Source organism: Zophobas morio, unplaced genomic scaffold (genome assembly GCF_036711695.1).
Source record: "Zophobas morio isolate AGI-343-1 ecotype UQ-CSIRO unplaced genomic scaffold, CSIRO_AGI_Zmor_V1 ptg000024l, whole genome shotgun sequence".
In the NCBI taxonomy this organism is placed as follows: domain Eukaryota; kingdom Metazoa; phylum Arthropoda; class Insecta; order Coleoptera; family Tenebrionidae; genus Zophobas; species Zophobas morio.
Genome location: NW_026972129.1, coordinates 1,123,336 through 1,141,387, shown reverse-complemented (window position 1 = coordinate 1,141,387; position 18,052 = coordinate 1,123,336). Strand labels below are relative to the sequence as shown.

The following is an 18,052-nucleotide window of genomic DNA, read 5'->3' as shown; positions in this document are numbered from 1 at the left end:
TCAAATTATATACTGAAATAGAATCGATAGAGTACCGTGCCTTCTTGCAATTTTGCTTACATCTTTTGTATACTTGGTGTAAACAAAACCGACTCATGCTGAATATTTCAAAATGTAAAATTGTGTCATATTCTAGAAAGCAATTGATTATTCAATACGATTATAACATTGACGGTGTCGTTACTGAAAGATTAGAAAGTTTCAAAGATTTGGGAATAATTTTCGAGACTCTAAATTTACATTTGTGCAACATACTTATTACCGACATAATAGCAAAAGCTTTCAAAATATATGGATTTATTTTTCGAAATGGTCGTGAGTTCTCCAATCAGAACACTCTAAAAATTTTATTCTATTCCTTAATTAGATCTCGACTGGAATATGGCGTTATTATTTGGTCACCAATTTACGAAGTTCACAGAGTCAATCTGAAGGCTGTTCAGAGAAAATTTTTAGCCTTTATGGAAGATGGTGCATATACTTCTCGTGGATTTAATCACGACACTCTACTAGGAAGATTTAACTTTACAGCTCTTAGTGTGTGTCGCAACATTCTAATTATACGTTTTTTGTATAATCTTCTTAACAATAAGGTTGACTGTGCTCCACTGTTAAATAAGATAAATTTTCTGGTACCGCATCCTACTATTCGCCAACACCTGTTATTTTATAGAACTTATTCGTGCACAAATATTTTATTTAGATCACCAATTTCATTGATGTGTTCTTTGTACAATAAGATAGCTGATAAATGTGACATTCACTTTGATTCTTCTAGTTTTATATGCTGTTGTATTAGGGATTTGTCTTAATAGTTTTTTATTATATATAATTAAGTTATGATTTTTGTTAACAATGAATTTATTTTTATTTAGTCGTATGATTCCTGTAATTGGGGTGACCTGTTGGGATCAATTCTGTGAAAGCAAACTCATCTGATATATTCAAAGTCTTGCTAGATCTAACATGTTTTTATTTACAAAATATGTGAGTTGACGTCATAAGTTTTTTGGCAAATACATTTTGATTAAAAATTTATCATGTCCATCATAAGTGTAAACTATAGCCTCTAGAAATACATAGTACCGTCATCCATTGTTGTACGAGTGGAGCAAATGCAGTTGGTAACGCAAAAAATTCCCCTGGTTTGGAACCAAATTGTCTCAGCAGAGAGTTGACAGCGCGTAATCCGTTGTTGTCACGTGGCCTTGGCGTGGTCTTTTTATTTAAAGTCAATTAATTGTCTATTAATATAACTAATATTGATTAAATAAGATTTTATTGATTAAATTTTATATTTTATTCAAATTAAAACTTCATATTTTGCATATAAACTACAATCATTAAATCCAACATAAAACCATTTTAAATTTCGCGGTCTGTCAAATGGTGTTATAATTTTTGTTTTTGTTAAGTTTCCACCAGGTTTGCTCCACAGTGACGATACTATGTGTTTTCTAGGGGCTATAGTGTAAACCATCTGCAAGATTTCGGTTTTGCAGATTCAAAATTAAATCGCAGTTGTTTTATAATTTTGTTTTTTTTTTTCAAAAATCTGGACGTTTTGAGCAAAAACTCAACATGTAGTCATAAAACTACATGTGTAGGACTATGTTATTTTCTACAATTTAAAACCCATTTACTATGTACAATTTTGAAGTGACGTCATCACATTATTTGTGGGAATGTTTAGACAAATTTTGTTAGGGTTTTATCATTTACATTTACGGAGTCGATTACAATACTTCCTTCGCTTGCGCTCCGGAAGTAAAATTAGCTACGCTTCACTCATGTCAGATGCTATTTGTCATTTTCAGGTATAACAGTACAAAAGAACAGTACAAAAGAAATATTTACTATCTACAATTTTGAGATGACACCACATTTTTTGTGGGGATGGTTAGACAAATTTTGGTCATCATTTTACCATCTTCGCTATATTCCTACCATACATTTTAAAGTTTCTAATTCTAAAAATCGAAACAGACAGACAGAGCGAGAGACGCACACGGTGATTTATTTTTTCATTCACTAGAGCGTTAATGATACATCGAGAAAACATGAAAGCAGAGTTCCCTCAAACATTTAAGGCGTTTATGGCTTTGACGTTTAAAGTACTTTACAGCCGACCTTTCATAAAACTTTGTAAATGTAAACCATGCCACGTGCCAGGGACGGCCGAGACGCGAAGGACCGGACTAAGAGTAATATTGTTTTTAACGTTTCTTCCGTACTTTAGTTATTTAATCTTATTGTGCAAATTTGAAAATATTATTAAGATACTGAAAGCGAAAAACATAAAATCTTTAATAAGTTCAATCGCAATAATAGAAAACTGGTCCACAAAAAGTTTTTTGATAAATCAAATAATTTTGACGATGTCACCGTCCAATTTTTTTGAAATCCGGAGGGTACATTCATATTGCTGTTGTATTAAAAATAATACATGACTAGAGAGCGAAAAGTATGCAGCAAAATTTTGAGAAATATGATCATGTAATATGCATGAAATTTATACAAATATGCAGTTACTTTATTAATATATGCAGAGATATGCAGTTGCATATGCTCCAAAAATTGCAAAGAAATGTAATAACACAACTAAATTTATTTACAAATTATAAAAACAGGTTTATCGAGCTTAATTTTTTTAATAAAAAATACATAGATAAATAAAATTTTTAAAAATTATTGTCTTACACTAAATAGTGACTAATCAATAAAAAATAATAACAATAGGCAATACAGTTAGTATTTTTGTAACAATTCATTTTTAAATATTTTTCGAAATATTGTAGCAAAAAATTTTGCCGGTGATCCGAAAACATATATTTGTAAATAGAAATGCGGTTTGTAGCAGAAGCTACAAAACACAGTGCCTTCTTGAAGAATAAATTCAGGAAAAGACCAGTACAGGGCACCGTTGATAAAACCGTTAATTATTAATTTAGAAGAGTCGAGTGATGATGACAGTGACTATTTCGATCAATAAATAAGCAGTAGTAGTTAATAAGTAAATAGCTGTATATGTCAAAATTCTAACTAATTTGCTGTAATAAAAAATGATTGAGTACAAAGTTACTTTGTTTTTACCTAAAATAAAAAAAACGAAAGGCGCAGTTGTCGGTAAATGCAAAACTCAGTCCTGCCCTGTGCTTTTACCAGAAAAGGTCTTTTCAGGTAGGTATCGGTGAGCGGGTTTAAGACATCCGGCTGTGACAGCCTATTGAATTATAATGGGAGTCAAATTGGTGTGAAGCCATAAACGCCTTAAATGTTTGAGGGAACTCTACCTAAATCATAGAAGGTTTAAGGTATTTTCTTTGTTATTTCTTAATGGTAAATGTTCTTGTATTAAAAATTTTTTACTATTAGAAAACAAAAAAAAAAATCCTAGAAAATAGTCAAAGTAATTGAAATATTCTCAAAATATCAGGTAAAAATTGGTATTTAACACTGCCTAACTCTCTACACTCTGACCTCCAACATTAATTTTCTATTTTTGGACTGTCCAAGAGTTATCTTTTCTTAATAAATTTGTATTCTACATTTGCTTTTTTGCAAAAGGTAGAAGACATAGTTTATCATGAAATACAAGAAATGTATTTCAAAACTTAAAAACTTTGTTAAAAATTTTCCACCACCAAGAAAAGTAGCATCTGATTATAATAAACAAATAAACGAAATAAGCGAAAATACCAGTAAAAAATTGGTCTACAGTAGTGATGTAAAAATACCGTATTTTATTTTTGCGGTATAAAACCATGGTATAATACCGTTTTATACGGTATTTTATATGGTATTATATTCAAATTTTGGCGCCAACATTTTTCATTTTTAGCTTTATGGTAAACGTAAAAAAAGAAAAACACTTCACGAAGAATTTATTATAAAAAAAAAACAAACAAACTATGTAAATATGAAAATAAAACATTATTCTCCTCAATTAAAAAAAAAAAAATAACAAAAGTAGAGGCTATTGTTTTATTGATCTTCATCAACTACGTGCAGTATGAAAGCTTCTTCTACCTCCATATCTGAGTCTTCATTTGTTTCAGATTCATCAACGTCAACGCCGATGTTATCTTCGGCAATGTCGACATAATTATCTACATCATCTTGCAATTTGAGGATATTCTCATTGTCATCCTCATAATCATAAATATTATTTTGCAATGATAAATTGCTTTTAATGTAACTTAATAAGTTAAAAAAATTACGATTGACATAACCTAAAAATTTAATTTTATACCAGTGGTATAAAAACATTTTATACATACCGTATAATACAGTTTTAAACCGTGGTATTATACAGCCTGTATTATACACTCACATCACTAGTCTACAGAGATCAGACAGTACTTCCCTCGCTGTCGGAAACATGCCGACTGCATGCATATTATGTTTTTTTCTCATTACATTTTTGTAACGGGGCAATTTAAAAAAAAATGCGATGACGTCATCAACATTTTTGCAAGGACACGTATAGCAGTTTGAATAGATGTAGTGTAATACTAAAAAAATAGGGCTAGGCGGTTGAAATTTATGCGCTGCGTCTGGACCTTGGCAGACCAGTGGCTCGCAACCGATCTTACGCATCGCGAAGAAAATTATGGGAAAACTAACGTTAACGGAACGTCAGTTGATGATTTTAAAATCCATATCCACGACATAATAATAATATTATTATTTTTAATAATTTCCAAGTGTCGGTCTCGCTGAAAATAATACTATTTCTGTAAATTATTAAAAATGATGCACAATTGGAAGAGAAGCGAGAAGCGAGTAAGGTAAGACTAGGGTTGCCAACCGTCCCGCGAGAGCCGGGACGTCCCGGTTCTAGGGATTTGAAGTCTGCGTCCCGCGAAAGGTGTGTGCGGGACGCGAATGGTCCCGTTTTATACTCATGTAAAGACTTTTACGATTTTGTGCTAAAGAATAAAAAAATATTGAAATGTGCCAAATCACAAGAAAAATATTCATTTAAAAAGAAGTCATAATATGTTACTAATTAGTTTACCTAGTTCTAACTCTAATTGTTACTTTAGTTATCGTTTGTAATAAAATTAGGAGATCAATGGAAGACTGCTTGGCCAAATTAGTTAGTTCGTGTGTTTTATTTTGTTAACTCTATCGAAAGCTTTCCACTTCCACTGTTGCACAGTTCCTAACAATTTCTCGCTTTCCTTCACCTGAGCTGCCAGGTCCCGCTGTTTTTGAGCTCCGTCCCGCATATTTGTTGAGAATTTCCCGCAAATCTGTGCTCCAAGGTTGGCAAGCCTAGGTAAGACCGCACTTCAGACGGGTAGATAGGATGAATACATTTCGACCGCCCAGTTTTATTTATAAACAACGACGTCCTAGCAAAACTCATCTGTGCGTGATGTTCGATGTCCCGCATGCTGTTGAATGCGCCAAGGTCATCAAAAAAGGTTATGAGTGCAAACAATTTATTTACAGCACATTATCAACGGGAATACATTACATCGGAAGAATGTCACGTAGACATTTGTTTGATTTGAATGAGTTTATCGCCCCAAAACAGATGACTAATATTATTCATAAGCCTCTATTGAACAAAATATTCTGAATGTTATTATTATAATTCTTACCTTATCATTATTTTATTGTTATAAACACGAGCGTATTCTCACATTTTCCAGAAAATGGGGTGGTTTGTTTTTTATTTGATCAATAATAAATTGACTGATTCATTAATTTTTTTTTCACCTTTTTAAGCAAATCTAAAAAATATGAATGCAATGATATTTCATTGCATTCATATTTTGCATTATCATTCATGTTCATATTTTGCACATTTGCGAAAGAATTTATTCGGCAAAATTTTGAGATGCCGTAATCTGTTGGCTAAATGTATCTTATTTCAATACTTTCTTAGTTTATGCTCGGGAAGTAAAAATAAAATTCGCTAAAGCAATTTCTTTAATTTTTAGAGAAAAATGGGTGGGTATGTAATACCATTGTTTAAGTATATAATATACTTAAACAATGGTAATACTGTAGTCTAAATAACCTTAGACACATATTTTTATTATTAAAAATATATATATATATATATATATTTAAAATTCTCTGAATTAATAAAATACGAAAATGATTGCATTGCATTTACTAAAATTAAACATTTTACTCGTCCAAATAAATTAATTCCGGAATCTTTATTGAAGTATAAGTATATGCATGCTTACAGGACTATTTGTTTCACGAGCGTAAGAAGGATTATTTGCTAATTTTAAACCAGTTAATTGTAACACTAGGTTAACATAATTATGTTTTACTCAAGTTAAAGTTACTATTCAGAGCATTGATTGTTCCGACAGTTGTTGTACTGCATATGCAGATTTTCCAAAATAGACGCCGCCCGTTGCGAATGTTTAAGGCGCAAGCTCTGCATCGCGACGCTTACGGTGGTCCAGTGACTGAGTGGTAATATATCGCGAAAATATTTGCGGATAGATAGATCCTAAACGAGTTTTAGTGTTAGCAAACTTCTAAAAACATATATCGTACGTTGTGTTAATAATAAGTAAAACGGGAAGCAAAGTGTAGAAGCTTAAATGTGATAGTTCTAGAATGTTGTTATTGTTGGTTGTGGGAACTCTTATAGGTAATAATTATAAGTATTTGTTAACAGCCGTCGCTAGTAAAAGTAACGATAGAATTAGTTCGTTGGGATGAGCTATCAGTAAATATTGAACATCCACCCTGGGTGTCATAATAATCATTAGGATACTTTACAACATTGTCTGCTTGCAACCCATCAGCTTTTCGGATTCTGACCAAGTAAACTTTATTTCATCTACTAGTCTGTGCCTCCGAAAATTCTGGCTACCGAACAGAATAAATAATAAAAATAAACTATTATTTCTAAATATTTGTTAAGTGTTGTGATACATGGCACATTCATTACAGGCCTCAGCCTGTCGAAGGACTATTACTAATAATAATAAAAGTCAGCGCAATTAACATAATATCTGACATTTAATAAATACAAAATTCATACATAATTTTGGTTTTCGAGAACTCGTTACTACTAACACCTTTACAGCAAAATTTTTTTTTTAATTGCTGCATTTGAGATAACTCATTATGAAACTTATTACTAAAAGGAACTGTCTCTCTTTCTGGCGCCTGTATCAGTTTTTATTACACAGATAATCTCCGAAACTATTGGATCGATTGTTGTCAAATTTTATATGTAAATTAGGAATACCTATAATGTAGATGGGAACATGGTTAGCAAAATTTGGTCATCCCCACCAATAATGAGATCACTTTATTTCTAAAATTTACGATATTAAATTTTTTTAATGTTATAAAACAAGGTACCCCTGTACTGGTGGTGTATGATCCGTGTTGAGTTGTCACCCTAGACATCCATATTTTTGGAAAAAAAATCAACATTTTGCAATTTAACTTAAAAACGATGTGATCACGCCGGCTGATTAGGTGGCATCATTAACATTACCAAAATTATATGAGATATTCTACTCCTGTACTTGTGTTTTACGAATCTCTCTTGATTTTGTTTATTATTTTTATATTTATTTATGGTTTAATCCGCCTTCTTCTTTAGCGAAATAGTACGCAACCGTGTTACAGCTAGCGTGGCTAATCTAATACTATTAAACGAGCAAAGTTTGTATATATATATTTATATATATATATATGTAATGGGTTTCTCGAAAACGGCTCTAACGATTTCGATGAAATTTACAGGTTAGGGGTTTTTTGGGTCAAGAAATCGATTGATCATAGTTTTAACTTCTGAAAATTACAGCTTCATGCATTTTCAGCAATTTTCAGGCAGTGAATTATATCTGTTGCTAGGCAACATCAGATGGCACTACACGAACACGAGATTGTTTTATATGAGAAGTTTGGGTGACAGTCTGACAGTACGTTTGACGTACCTTTTTATCTTCAATTGTACGTACCGAAACATACTCCACTGTATAGAGGACGTTGAAATTCACCTCCTGAGGTGAGAAAATTTACCAAAAACTAAACAGTGAGCGGATAAAAGGCACACGAAAGTGTGTTGAATTGAGATTATTTTGTCAAGCATTCATTTCAGAGGTTCCACGGTCAGTGTCAACATGTGATCGTTTTCGGGGATGGGACCGTGTTATTTGAGTTTTTGGGCTCAACGTTTCGCACACTTTCGTAAATGGCATCTTCGGGAGCAGGGTTGAGATTGAGAAATTAGGAATAACACAAAAGAGCACGGTAACTCAGTATGTTAACCACACCAGAGGCGAAACTCTTCTGGCAGTAAGAATGTGGTTGTGACCTTTTTCTAGAGTCGAGAGAGAGAACTAGGAAAAAAAACGACAGAGAGAAAACTTGGGTAACAAATGAGATGTCAAATAATAATTCCAGTTTTCTGTTCTTTAATCTCTACATGTCACTTATCAGTGTTTAAAACAAAGACTGCTTATGGAATTTCTTTTTTAATGTGTATTTTTAAGTAGCGCGTGTACTTCAAAATGCATACTATACGCATATTTATCTGTCCTAATTTGATCTAATACTACCAAACGAGCCGAGTGAAACTCGGTCAACCAGATATTTTGTAAATTAATCACCTCGCAGATCGAAGGTGAAGAATTTTTTATTGATAAAATTAAGAACGAGTCACCTCATTTTCTCGAAAATGTGAGAATACCTTAGATCATATAATAAATAGATACCAATACTCAAACTGAAAGCCGTGACACAGTATATCAGTAACGAAAGTTCAGCAATATTTGCGGAATGGGTGTGACCTTGGGAGCCCATTCCCGGGAAACACGAAGATTCAAATATTTCGTAGCATTCGTATAATACTAATAATTGTACACAAAAATAAAAATGGCTGGTATGTACTAGTGACATTGGCGATTTTTTTCTTTTTTGTAAATTATTAATATATTCAAGCAAAACATTTTGATTCAATTTTGACGTTTTAAACTGCGTTTATTAAATCCTTAACAAGTCTGACAAATAAGTGGTTATTCACAAGTGAATTGCAAAATTTTTAATTCACTCTTAATATTTTTAAATTACTCACAAAAAAATAAAAAACAACTTCAGGAACATAAACATTTTGTTATTTTTAATAGTTTTCACAGAATACAATTTGTTTACAATTTTGACTAAAAGGTTGCTGCAACTAAATCCGTATTGTTTGGCTCTGTGAGGCGTCAATTTGGGAATTGTATAAATCCCACACCAATACAATTCCAAAGAGTGTTTCGGAAACTATTTACTACAGATTATTTCGATACAAGTGCAAGAACCAACTGTGAAACACTATTTTATTTGAAATGAAAAATTTGCCAAGGTGTTCTTTTAAACAAACTTCCACAACACATCTTCCCTGTATTCTGGCCTATTCAACAATCATTAAGTGTTGTGAGTTACCGGAAATTCACTTTGAAAGAACACAACTGTTTACGGTATGTTTGTGAATACTCATTAATACGAAAATTCTTACACCACCACTTCTGCGAAGTTTGTGTGAACTTTGCACATTCTTGCGAAGTGGCACATCTTGTTTTAATTGTGTGCCATTTTTAAGTCTTCAATGAAGATGTGATTTTTGGCGATTTAATGATGCCACCTGAACATTTTGCATTTTATACTCCGGTAATGGGTAATACATTTTGTGAGTTTTTCCCAATTTATCCACTGTAATCGTTAACTGGTTTGCGGTTAAAAAATTAACCATAAAAAATAACATTCCACCACCCCTGCAAAGACTTTCCTTTTGATTATCTCGTTTCACTTTTTATTAGAGTTAGAATTTTTTACACACTAAAATTTAACCTGCAGTTTGTTGACCTCTTTAGCCTGTAATTTTATAGTGTTTTTACGTGTATCGTAAGACTGTCGTAAGTATCTATTACTTTGTTAAAATAAATTTTATGTTTGTTTTTAACCTCATAACCCAACATCCCATATGATCCCGTAATTAATATGACATTTCTTGTTGACAAAACCAGACAAAACGATCACCGAAAACCTTAAAATGAAAAAGAAACAATGTTCTTCAAGGTCGGAACACCTTTAGAGACGCTAATGACCTCTATGTCGTTCCGTAAGCTCCCCATGTATTTCTTAGGATACGGTAATTCTCACCCGAATCTACCATCTATGGTTGCCAACATAATGCACAGGCATTTGGTGATGTTACTAACTATGCATGTCCCTAACAAAAGGAGACAAATTATCTACGCGGGAAGTTCAAAGTAAAAGGTGTTTATAAACACTAACACCTCACTCGTTTAGAAATGTTAGGTATATTTTAATGTAAATGTTAAGTTTTTCATGACAAAGAATAGTAATTTGATTAATTTTTTTTGAGAAAAACGTGTTCATATTAAAAGGAGATAGACTTAAGCTCAGGCTAGCACTTTTTTAATTTTATATTTTGTATTTGTTCAATTTTTCGATACAATAAGAATAGTTATTATGAAAAGATAACTACATCCCTTCAATAAAAACAGCAGCAATATAATAAAAAATATGTTTATTATATTTTATTATTATTTTATAAAAACCTAAAAACTATGTGATGTAAAATGCAACACTCAGATGGGTAAAGTTAGGGGGTGTAATTTATAATCTAATAAGTATATATATAATAACTATAAAATGATTCACATGAATCAAGTAAAGGCTACATTGGTCTTCCAATTCCACAAATCATCTACAATTTTAAAACTTAAACACTTGTTATAACGTTTAGCAAAATAGGCTTAATACTTCACTCAGCAGTAGAATTTTTACTTTTTTTCACAGGATAGTATGTCTGTTTATTGTCAATTTTTCTTTTCCTTGATGTATTTTTCATATCTATTTTCTTCATCCACTCTTGAAATTGTGTCACAAAATCTTTATAGTCCTCCATACCTAAACCTCTAATTTGATAGAAAATTGTTTCTTGGGAATTTTTTTTAAAGTTTCATCATCCATTGTACCATCACTAGTAGATTTTTCTTGTTGTTCTTCAATAAAAGAGTTAATTTCTTCATTCTTGGCACTTTGACAGTAGTTACGATCTTCTGCTACTACAACAGGCGTATTATGTCTCCCTAACATGCATTCGTTCTTCTTCCTTTCATACAAAGCAACCATGTGCACATGTTTGCAAGTAATGTGTTTAACTGAAAATTGTGGACACTGACATGTGTACTGATGAAAACAAATTTCACATATTGTACAATACATGTGTTTACAGTCACTTTTACACAAACGATCACCATAGGCAACTCTGTAATTTAAATTAGAATTTAGAGATTTCACCAAAAATTCACCAAATCCCACTTCTTCCACATTATTTTCAATACTCTCTGCTTTTCTGTGACTTTCCCTGACCATTCTTTGCTGATAACTATTAGAACTAGGTCTATGCAACTCCACTACTCTAGTCCATGTCTTATCTTCAACCACTTTGTCCAAAATATCCAATAAATTTTCAATGGTGTTACATCTTCTTTTATTAAGTTCATAATATTTTATAAATTTGTGTAAACTCTCTATTGCCATATTAGTGTTGATTCCTGAGTTGATCCGAAAACAATAGGCCCATGATTTTATTCGCTCTTCACTCTGAAAATAATTCTTTTTTAAATAATTTAAACATTCTATTTCATCTGCTTCTGCTAATTTCTTCATGTAAATTTCACTCAGCGTTGCAAATCGATTTTCATTAGTCTCCCTCAAAATTTTTCCCATATCAGTTTTCATAGATTTTCTTATTTCTGGATTCTTAATTTTGGATCTTCCCTGGATATTCCAATTCTTTATCACATGCCACGAACACAACAATTTTCTTGGTCTATTCTTCATCACTTTAACCCATGAATTATAATATTTGGGGTCGTCATCTGACATAAAGTAAGTTGGTTCTATATCTTCATCTAATCTATTTTTCATTGCATCTAAAAATACTTCATATATTAGCTGATCTCTCCTATTTGAAACTAAAAATGCAACAGGAAAACCAACACCCCTGTCATCTTTCACTAAAAGTGTAGTTAACTCCCATCCTCGATTATTTGTATTATGTGTCCCATCTATATAAATTATATCTTTGTGGACTTTTAATTTATGCTCCATCACCGAATTCATAAACCCAACCGCAAAATCATCTTTTCTTAAATAAGCATGTGCCTCTTCCCCTAGAAAATAAGCTAAGCAAACACCCAACACCAACTCAAAACCATGCTGCTAACTACTACACTCTCTACATTAAATTTAATATACACTTTACCCATGACATTAATAAAATGTTACCTTGTTGTTTAAATAAAAAACCATAATTTTTTCCATCACTATTCCACTCATTTGTAACTTTTATTGCAGTTGCAATCATATCATTAGCATCTCGTTTTTTTTTTATATTTCTTTCAATATTGTTTATATCTTGTTTTGTTAATAAATTAAGTCTTGTAATTTTGTTGCCTTCTAACTGCCTTGCATCTTCTACTAATCTCTTCTTATTAACCCCTGTTTGTAATTTATTTTTTATTTCTTGCCTTTCAATTTGTGTTAACCTCTAACATCTAAGATCTTCTTCATGTCCAATATGGGACTTAATGTATTTCACTGTTACTGTTCCTGCAAAAAAATATGAAAATTTGAAGATTTTTCAAAATAATATGTATTACCATCTTCCTCAAAATTTGCTATTATTCGTGATGGACAAGTTCCCTTTATTTTAATGTTGCCTCCAGCTTTTGGAAATTTTGCAACTGCTTTACTTTCATAGCCTTCAGAAATAAACTTTAAATGTTAAATGATCAGCATCATTTAAGTAATCATACTGACCATTATTACTTCTATTACAATCATAATAAACAATTCTCCTATTAGTTTTAGAATTTGAACAATTATTTTTTCTTCTAATAGTATATCTGACACTTTTTCTTTGAATGAGCATCCACTTGTTAAATTCTTCAACATTACTGCACTTAATGACTTCCTCTTCTGTTTGGATGTGATGTTCTTCCTCAAAGTGCTTTGTTAATTCCAGATAAGTACCAAAAACTTTTTGGACTTGTTTTTCCCTAGAACATAATATACAAGATATGTTATTTTTCTTACCTTTACTTGTTCCTATAATTTGGTGAAACTTTCGCATGTGTTGATTTTTGGAAGAGTTGCACACAAATGTTTTGTCACACACAAGACATTTAATGATATTATTCGTGGCATCCATCCCTTTACCAGTAACAATCCACTCCTAGATCTATTGTTATAAACATAAGTTAAAAATCTTGAAATTAATTATATTATATCACATACCTGCAGTAATGTATATTTATTAACTTCACTTATATCGTAAACTATTATTGTGTATTACAACACAAACAAAATTGTGTAATACAACACGAAAGCACCTGACTATAACAATTAACCTGAAGTTAACACAGATGCAATAATATAAATTTTATAGTGATAGCATAGGGCGATGTGTGGGGTGGTAGGTGGTAGGTTATACACCATTGACACCAAACACCATTCACGCAAAGGCGCGAAATTTAGCGCCACTTCGCGAAACTAGTAACATTTTGTTTTTACACCACCGTTTATTTTACTATTGGTATCACTAGCTGTCAGCTACGGGTGAGATTTACCGTATCCTGTATTTCTTATGGGAACAGCTGATACTTTCATAGCCTGGCTGTGACTAGACATGAAGCTATCTGTTGTCGTTTTCTACGTCAAGGGGAGTATTATAATGTTATTCTTGAGTGATCACCACATCTTCATCTTTGTTATATGCATTGCATCTGTATATGTCTATTTCACTTCCGTCCTTGTACCGCACCAGCGCAACAAATCGCTTTTGACAGATGTTTTTTTAACCTGTCTTTCGAGTTCTTATAAGAAAAACAATTTTAGAATTCAGAACAAAGATACTATTTTTAGTGATCTAATCATAACGAATCACAATTCTGCCCAATAATTTACTATTCCTTTCGTTATCTACCGTGAATTATTTATAAAATCAAGCTGTCAACATCGTTCGTACGAAGTCAGTTTAGACACACTTCCTAAAATTTAGGCGCGCAAAATTCAAATAGTGAAATAGGCAAGGATAGCTGCATTATAATCCTTCTATGTAGAAGAGAGATGTGTGACATGATGATGTCGTCACAGGCTCTCCTGGGGAAAGTACATGGCGTGTTGGTATCTATTTATTATATGATTTAAGGAGAATACACACGTCTTAATTTAATTATGATAAAATAATAATTATTATAATAGTCATATTCAAAAGATTTTGATCCATTGTGGCTTATTTACTAATTTTAGTCCTATGTTTTGAGGAGATAACTCATTCAAATCAAATAGATTTCTACGTGATATTTATACACTGCCTTTTAAAAAAATGCAACACTTAGAAAACGTATCTTTTTTAATGACTTATATGCACCCATCGAAGCACCATGTTCTCCGGAAAAGATGATGGAAATATGGTGGTAAACAACGCACGCTTTGGAATATTTGTCTTGTTTTTCTTGGCGAAGAAGTTAACATTTTTATCTTTTTTTTTTTAACAAACTTTACATTTTGTTTTTATGGTTGTTTGTCAGTTGTGTCACTTTATGCAAGAAAATGACACCGGTGCGAAATTATGTTAAATTTGAAGAAATTGGGCGCCTTTGATAGAGGTAGAATTGTGGGTATGCGAGAGGCTGGTTTGTCGTACCGTGAAGTTGCAAGAAGAATGGGTTAAAATACTTCGACAATTTTACTATAGCCACTAGTACACTACTACCGACATCGGGTCACTAACTGGTCCCACTAGTGCTGCCAACTTAAAATCCAGACGAAAAATGGCGCCTCTTTTAAATTAAAAATTGTGTAAAATTAAAATTTGACACATACAACGGGAAACATTTTTTCGTAGTATATGAATCTCTCCAAGAAAATGGGACAAAAAAAAAAGTATATGTATCTCCTAGTATTTTTATTCATAGACTTTGAACTGTACACTATTGTTCTGTTATTTTGGTTATGTTTTTTTACATTAAAATACACCCTACTTCTTATATATAATTTAACAATATTTTCAATTATGTTATTGCCGCAGGTACAAAACATTGTTTTTTCTAAACTGTCGAGTACAATACTGCATATTTGATCATTTTTAATATTATTGTTATTTAGAAGATGTAAACTGTTTCGAAATACTTTTTCCATCTTCACAAAAATATGAAACATTTGTGATGTTGGAACCGTTAGTGAATTCAGTTTGTATGATTTTACACGAACAACACAACACACAAACTTGCAATAAACAACAAAATGGCGTTTTGAGTTTTAACAACTCTTTGTGCTACCACAGCATAGATAACAATCAGTAGAGACAGCTCGTGTCGGCGCCTTTGTTCTTTCTGACCCGAATTTTAAGCCGTCATGGGTGGTCGTTGCCTAAACTATTCCTAGATGTCGCCACCCAATTTAAAAAGTATCACTTCATTTACAATTTCAAAAATTGATTCGTGTACGCAATTTATTGCAAACTGTCTAGTTTGCTCAAATCGTATAATCGTGAATCGCAATAAGAAAAAAGAAAAGTCCATATTTAATTTATAAACACGATGATTTGTTACAGTTTTTATTTTATTCATAACCACCGTTGTTGTTCGTTTGCGACGACTTTTTAAACAAAAAATGTGTTATGTTTACTATCTTTTCCAAGAATTCCAAACACGAGGGAGAGAATAAGACGCACAACAGGGATCCGGTATGAAAATTCATCGGACAAAGATTTTACCTTTTATTGTGAAAATTACATTTTTATACTATTTGTACAATTCTACCGGAAAAGCAGTCTTAAACAAGCAAAACTGGCAAAAATATTGTAACAAAACTGCCAAATTTCAAATATTTTAGACGTCAGTTGGGCGCCCTCATTCGGTCATAATGCGAACGACCACCAACGAAAACGGGTCACGAAAAACGGCGAGCCGTCTCTACTGATTGATATCTATGCTGTGGTGCTACGTTGTTTACGTCAGGGTAGACAACACAAAACACAACCAAAACATGAAATATATTTCTGACATTTAGTTACTTCAGTGCAACCAACACAATTTGGGTCCAGCCAGGAGACCAGGTGTCGGTACTATATGTAATCTAGTGGCTATAATTTTACGAATATGCAGCGAATATTTAGGGCGTGGTAAATGAGGGGCTCAGAGCATGTCGTAGGGGCAGTGGGTGCCAACGAGTAACTGGCGAACGTATTTTCACTGCTACTCTTTGTTGCAATTTTTTTGAAAAGCAGTGTATAAACAATCGAAGTTAAACAGGTACACCGATAATAATACACTCGTTTCTGTTGGTTATCTGCTTTGAATATAGTTCATTTTGTCCGTATGTCACGGACCGCGTCCCCTTGGAATTTGCGCCCCCGCAGCGCAGGGGTTGCAGAGTGTCATTTACGCCACTGGATCACAGCATAGATATCAATCAGTAGAGACGGCTCGCCGTTTTTCGTGACCCGTTTTCGTTGGTGGTCGTTCGCATTATGACCGAATGAGGGCGCCCAACTGACGTCTAAAATAAAGTCACTAGATATATAAAGTACCGCAATTGGGCGCCATATTGTGTCCGCGCCAAATTCAAAATAAATAAATAAAAATTAACGGACTCGATACTCGCGTACAAAGCGTAAATGTAGATTTTTTTCAAATAAACATTTATTTATGTTTAAGCGTTATTTGTTCAGTGCACTTAAATGCCATTGATAAACATAAGGGGTGAGTAAAAAATATAGATGAGAAACCTTGCAATACCAGTTTATTAACAAAATTTCGGCCGCAATAGTTTCCTTCCATCTGCTCGCTTTGCTTCGAATTGTTGTTCAGAAAAATGTAACTAAAAGTAAATAGTATTTAACATTGTGCAATTACATATTCAAGCTTTAGCAAATTACTTCGCAAATTCTGGAGTTGTCGTTCAAATCGTCCCGGCCTGTTAAATTCTCCCACATCTCTCTTCTAGACCTATTACTAACACCTGCAACAATTTAAATTAGTTGAGAAAACTCAATTGAAAACTTAGTTGTAACCTACCTGTCGGAAGACGAAACAATCGGCTTTTATTTTTACACAAAGGAACAGAACAACTTGGCATTTTAAAATAAAAGTCATAAAACACCACAAAAAAACACAAACAACTTTACAAAAAACACAAACAACTTTGCAAAAAACACAAACAACTTTACAAAAAACACAAACAACTTTGCAAAACAGGACTTACGCCACGAGGTGATGCGTTAAAGAGCGTTTGACAATTAACATTGACGTTTGTCGGTCGCCATATTGTGTCCGAAATATACGTTCTCTCTCTAACACATTGAAACATTCAATTGCGGTACTTTGGTTATCTAGGGACTTTAGTCTAAAATATAGCCACTAGATTACATATGTAATCTAGTGGCTATAGTCTAAAATATTTGAAATTTGGCAGTTTTGTTACAATATTTTTGCCAGTTTTGCTTGTTTAAGACTGCTTTTCCGGTAGAATTGTACAAATAGTATAAAAATGTAATTTTCACAATAAAAGGTAAAATCTTTGTCCGATGAATTTTCATAGCGGATCCCTGTTGTGCGTCTTATTCTCTCCCTCGTGTTTGGAATTCTTGGAAAAGATAGTAAACATAACACATTTTTTAAACAAAATAAAAATGTAATTTTCACAATAAAAGGTAAAATCTTTGTCCGATGAATTTTCATACCGGATCCCTGTTGTGCGTCTTATTCTCTCCCTCGTGTTTGGAATTCTTGGAAAAGATAGTAAACATAACACATTTTTTGTTTAAAAAGTCGTCGCAAACGAACAACAACGGTGGTTATGAATAAAATAAAAACTGTAACAAATCATCGTGTTTATAAATTAAATATGGACTTTTCTTTTTTCTTATTGCGATTCACGATTATACGATTTGAGCAAACTAGACAGTTTGCAATAAATTGCGTACACGAATCAATTTTTGAAATTGTAAATGAAGTGATACTTTTTAAAT

The 18,052-nt window shown here is 32.5% G+C and overlaps 2 protein-coding genes and 1 long non-coding RNA gene across 20 annotated transcripts in view; 1 reads left to right on the top strand and 2 right to left on the bottom strand.

Annotated features, from left to right (window-relative positions):
* The first annotated feature begins 6,440 nt into the window (after positions 1 to 6,440).
* The window catches only part of Dscam2 (Down syndrome cell adhesion molecule 2), a 956,598-nt gene continuing 944,986 nt past the window's right edge, over positions 6,441 to 18,052 (top strand). For all 16 annotated transcript variants that reach the window (XR_010281598.1, XM_064064644.1, XM_064064647.1 and 13 more), the window contains exon 1: positions 6,441 to 6,628. Coding sequence is in view for 15 of the 16 variants with exons in the window: in XM_064064644.1 (XP_063920714.1) it covers positions 6,595 to 6,628 (34 nt within the window). In the remaining variant the exon portion in view is untranslated. The remainder of the gene's footprint in view (positions 6,629 to 18,052) is intronic.
* LOC135135468 (uncharacterized) lies at positions 10,590 to 13,687 on the bottom strand. Of its 3 annotated transcripts, none has more exons than XR_010281563.1 (6): positions 13,315 to 13,687; positions 12,838 to 13,258; positions 12,678 to 12,779; positions 12,304 to 12,627; positions 10,771 to 12,188; positions 10,590 to 10,714 (listed from the first exon to the last, which is right to left on the bottom strand). XR_010281563.1 is itself a non-coding variant. In XM_064064527.1 (6 exons), the coding sequence occupies exons 5-6, from the start codon at positions 12,380 to 12,382 to the stop codon at positions 10,918 to 10,920; spliced, it is 1,350 nt and encodes a 449-aa protein (XP_063920597.1). In that variant the 5' UTR covers positions 12,383 to 12,627; positions 12,678 to 12,779; positions 12,838 to 13,014; positions 13,114 to 13,258; positions 13,315 to 13,687; the 3' UTR covers positions 10,740 to 10,917. The 3 variants fall into 3 exon arrangements, 2 of the variants coding, with proteins under 2 accessions (XP_063920597.1, XP_063920598.1); XM_064064527.1 differs by lacking the exon at positions 10,590 to 10,714 and having other exon boundaries at positions 10,740 to 12,188; positions 12,838 to 13,014; positions 13,114 to 13,258; XM_064064528.1 differs by lacking the exon at positions 10,590 to 10,714 and having other exon boundaries at positions 10,740 to 11,948; positions 13,315 to 13,686.
* LOC135134830 (uncharacterized) lies at positions 16,808 to 17,005 on the bottom strand. The gene is made up of 2 exons (XR_010281389.1): positions 16,961 to 17,005; positions 16,808 to 16,902 (listed from the first exon to the last, which is right to left on the bottom strand). It is a non-coding gene; the product is annotated as an uncharacterized LOC135134830 (long non-coding RNA).